This window comes from Priapulus caudatus, unplaced genomic scaffold (assembly GCF_000485595.1).
Source record: "Priapulus caudatus unplaced genomic scaffold, Priapulus_caudatus-5.0.1 Scaffold568, whole genome shotgun sequence".
NCBI classification, from domain to species: domain Eukaryota; kingdom Metazoa; phylum Priapulida; class Priapulimorpha; order Priapulimorphida; family Priapulidae; genus Priapulus; species Priapulus caudatus.
In genome coordinates this window covers 47,698-52,320 of record NW_014577629.1, presented here as the reverse complement: position 1 = coordinate 52,320, position 4,623 = coordinate 47,698, and the positions used below count along the sequence as shown (strand labels likewise).

At 43.2% G+C, this 4,623-nt stretch overlaps 1 protein-coding gene across 1 annotated transcript in view; it reads right to left on the bottom strand.

The window, feature by feature from the left end:
* Positions 1-1,316, bottom strand: part of LOC106811724 — a gene marked incomplete in the record, with an annotated part of 19,437 nt that extends 18,121 nt beyond the window's left edge. The window contains 1 exon segment of the mRNA XM_014815431.1: positions 435-1,316. Within this exon segment, the coding sequence (XP_014670917.1) occupies positions 435-838 (404 nt within the window).
* Positions 1,317-4,623: the final 3,307 nt, after the last annotated feature.

Below are 4,623 nucleotides of genomic sequence, written 5' to 3'. Positions count from 1 at the left end.
TCTTCTTTGTATTGTCTTAAATACACATAGTGCGTGATTTAGTTTTGGTAAGTGTATATGAATTGAGGCGCTTTAGCTGACTCTTGACGTTGTCACGTGTCGCCTTTTCACTGCACTAACGAGGAGAAGCTTCCAAACTTATGTTGATGATTTTAGCAGTATAAAGTCATTAAGTTACAAAATGATTAATAATAAGAATGAATGAATAATATGATACAGGCCCTCTAGAAATCTACTCCCCCTGGCGTGAAAATGACCAACTGATAGGACAGTAGACCTATAGGTGCCTCTAGTACTATATAGCCCTTGTTGCTGCCACATGCGGCAGTTTGCGTATGGCAGTGGCGGCGAGGGCTAGAGTATTAAAGCTAACCCAGTACTTGTCATCGTGTACTTTGATGTTTACGGGCATCCCATTATTACAATATACTCACCCTGGCGTGAAAATTGCGTCGGACTGGCAAAACTCGACACATAGTTTGAACACGCAGCCGACGTGACCCAGGCACGATGACAGCGTCGGACACGGCCCACGTCCCGCTCCCGCACGTGCAGAGAACCCAGGTGTGACACGCAGCACTGTTCCTGCAGAGCGTGTCCCTCTGTTGTTGTCGAAAGCGTAGCTGATTCGCGAGATGAAATACCCGCGAGGACAGATGAATTTGGCGAGAGGGTTCCTCAGCGCGATGACGTATGCACGTTTCTCCGATGAACCGCGTTTGACGTTATCCTCGTCGTAGTAGTTGTGATTCGACACCGACTGCACGGCGCAGGTGAGGAGGCAGAGAGTCCAAACTATTCCAAGCACCCGCGTGGAATCGCAGTTCCAGCTGGCCATCGTTGTCGTACCGAGTGAATGCTGAAATCTATGGAGTGATAGCTATAATAGCTGTTTACCGATGCTTGCACAGTTCCGTGTCGAAACCAGACAGCGCGAGGCGTGCCCTTGCGATAAACGTTTCGAAAGAGCGGCGTTATGACATCGGACGTTTCGCTCACTCAGTACATCCGTCGAGTTCGTTTGTCACCGCTGCTATTTCGCACCGATCGCTATTGCTAACGCTGTTTTTATCTGGCACAAACTCGCAGGTAAAACCTGTCTGTCTGCCATTAAATACCCGTCTGTATGCCGGCAAATACGGCGGATTGTGCGCCGGGCGCGAGGTAGGAAATGTTACGTGTCCACAACCTGTTTTCCTACAGGGAGCACGTACGTGGATGCACTATATGCAGGCAGAATATAATGCAGCATTCAGCGCTCGCAGCTGTATACTGGTTTACAACCTACACTCGTGTGAAGGGAGCATTGACCTGGCTTACGCGCAGAACAGTTTTCTGCAGGCGGTACAGTTTTTTATATGTAGCATGAATGAACATTGTTGAATCGATATTACCTAACATGATCCATTACAATAGTATGGCATTACCTCTATGTTATACAACGTTTAATGCTACACGTTTGTGAATTTCTGCGTATTGTGATGTTGCGTGCGTGTGCGTGTGTGCGTGCGCCTCCTGCGCGTGTGCGTGCGTGCGCGCGCAAGTGTTTGGATATAAATAAATATTACAACATTAGTCGCTTAAACGCCTCACTTACACATTGCGCACGGGTAATAAAGAACAAATGCCCATACACATGCGCAATTTACAGGGGGTCGGTTCTCATAGAGGGATGTCTACTATGCTACATCGTCCCTCGATATACCCGGGTCCTATAGCGGCCTCTCAACCAATTGCTTCATCTCTCAACCTATAACTACGCCGTGTTGTTGAATTTACCCAAGTCGATTTAGTTCACCGGGAAGCTACTTTTTTGCAATTCCGTATTTATTTATTTATTAGGATTTTTGCAGCGACATGCTTTCTGGTAACCTTAACGGGATTTACTTGGTTACACACAAACTCGTTACATTACTGTAATTAACAGCGCTCTGGACGCGCAGCCGCGCCACTTTGTACCTGTGCGATACCGCGCTACACTATAATGACGCGTAGGGATTGTTATATTAGTATAATCGGTGTTGCTTACATCTGAAGATTCGTTCACATCGCCTTCACACCGTGTTTAAGCCGCGCAATATAGGCCGCCTAATAATGCCGCACATAAATTTAATTATACTCCATGCACTGAGCAGTATATAATAACAGCTGTGGTATTATATAACAGTTATTCTATAACACTTATGTACAGATCAGAGATTTTAAGCACTTGTATATCATTATATCGCGGGTACCGCCATCTAGTGGTGTCAAGCGCGTGGCCAAAATACAGTGTGTTTATGTTGTGTATATAAATGTTTACAACCATCTCGTACATTTCATACGTACTCATGATATTTTCCGTTTTAAATGTACGCACACGCGCGAGCACACACACCACACACATACGCGCGCATACACACACGCATGCACAGACGTGCTCACACGCACGCGCACATTCCTACGTATTCACACGCGCGCATGCTCGCACACTCGGTTGCTAACTATGGTCGCAAACTATGGTTGCTAGCGAATCGTTGTCAAGCCCGCGTTATTATACCATTGTCATATATGTTTGATCATTAACGCAGTGGCTACACGTCCGGTCCTCCATTACAAAGCTCACCACAGATTCCTAAATCCACGTCACGATTAGGCCACGCCCGCTTTCAAATCGTTGATTTTACTGGATTTACTATTGCTTCAAAAGTTAAAAACACATTTTTGATAAAATACCTAAAGGCAAGTTCACACTGGCGCGAATAAGCGGGATGCAAATCCCGGTTTTTGCATCGCGATCGAAATACCGAGATTATTACAAGTGTGAACGCAATAATACCCACTAATAATCGCGATCAGCATCGCGCTCCAAATCGCACTTTTGACTGCGATTATTTGGAATAAGCGCGATTATTTGCGTGTGTGAACGCTCGCTTTGGAATAAGCGCGATTATTTGCGTGTGTGAACGCTCGCGCAAATAATCCCGGTATTTTCTATCCCATCATTCCGGCAGTGAGCATGCGCAGTTCTATTAATAGAATTATCCCGCTCGGCGATTAGCGCGATTATTCGCCTGTGTGAACAACGACACAATTATCTCGGTATTTCATCGCGATTAGCATCGCGGTTTTTCTTGTGTGTGAACGCGCCTATTATGGTAAAAACTTATAGATTATTGTTTTTTAAGCAAACAATATTATGTCTACATTGTAATACTTGGTATTGTTTTTCATGGAACAGTGGTTACTATAGGCGCCAAAAACAGCAGTTGAGACGCAAAGCTTGACAACTCTGCGAAAAATTTTGATGTAAGCAATAAAATATTGTATTTGATTCTCATAATCACATAATAACACCTAAAATTAATAATACATTATTCTAATAACAAACAATGTTCTATTATTTATCTGTGATAATACTCTTTAGCGTCCAGTGGACTATAGCGAAGATGGGAAAGTTCCAACACTAACATGGAGGTTGAACAGATGTGAGTATTATTTCAAATAAATAATTGTGATTCTGATTGGTATCGATTTTTGTCCCCTGTTTTTTTATCCCCCAATTTTTCGGTCCTTGGCTTTTAAAACGATGGTTCTTCCCATATTGGAATATGCTTCGCCAGGCTGGTGCCCCTATATACACTTCAGAACTGTTATAAATTGGATGCCATTCAGCATAAAGCTGCGATATGGATTTCCAAAAACTATCATGGTAGTGCTGATGTTGTTTTGGCTAAACTTGATTGGCCTTCTCTTCGTGTCCGCTTTCTCCATGCTAAATTTATAACTTTTCATAAAATTTATCATGGTCGGATGAAGATTGGCATTTCCTCTTGCTTGATAAAGCCTGTTCGTAGCACTCGATCATCTGTGCGTTATCATTGCTTTCGACATGTGCCGTCTTCTAAGGATGCCTTTAAGTTTAGCTTCTTTGTTTCTATCATTCCGTATCGCAATTCTCTCCCTTCCTCTTTAGTAAATTGCAAATTTGAGGCTTTTTCTACTGCGATCCGCAGTGTTGATATGTCTACTTGACAAACTTGTCTCTTTCCGTTTTCGATATAATCCCTTGGACTTTGAAGACTATTATTTACGAGGTCACAGTATTAAAACACACACCCAGGTAATAGATCACGTGTTCGAATCGTGTACGAAGCCCGTTCGAAATTGCTTAACAAACATAGCATTGTCGCAGCGCCACCATCGTGCGCCAAACAGGAACACACTGAGGCGAGGGGCGTGTGGCGCTGTGAAACACCTATGTACAAGTTTATTAAACTGTGTGCCTCGTCTGCGTCGTCTGGTAACTGAGAAAGGTAGTATCGCTTTAGCTCTTTTCCATTTTGGTTCACAATTAAGAAACGTAATGAAATTTATGACTTTACGCACGGTTATCTTATCAGGTATAGCGGTATCTCATTAACGTTACCAGTCCATAGATATATGGGCCCAAGGATAGAGAACATGGGTCCCAATAAAACCAATGTGCCTAACACTAACCCTAATTCTAACCCTAACCCTAACCCTAACCTATTATATTGATATAATATTATATTTATATTGATGTAAATGACATTGGTTTTATTGGGACCCATGTTCTCTATCCTTGAACCGATATCTCAATAGACATATGTTGAGACGAGG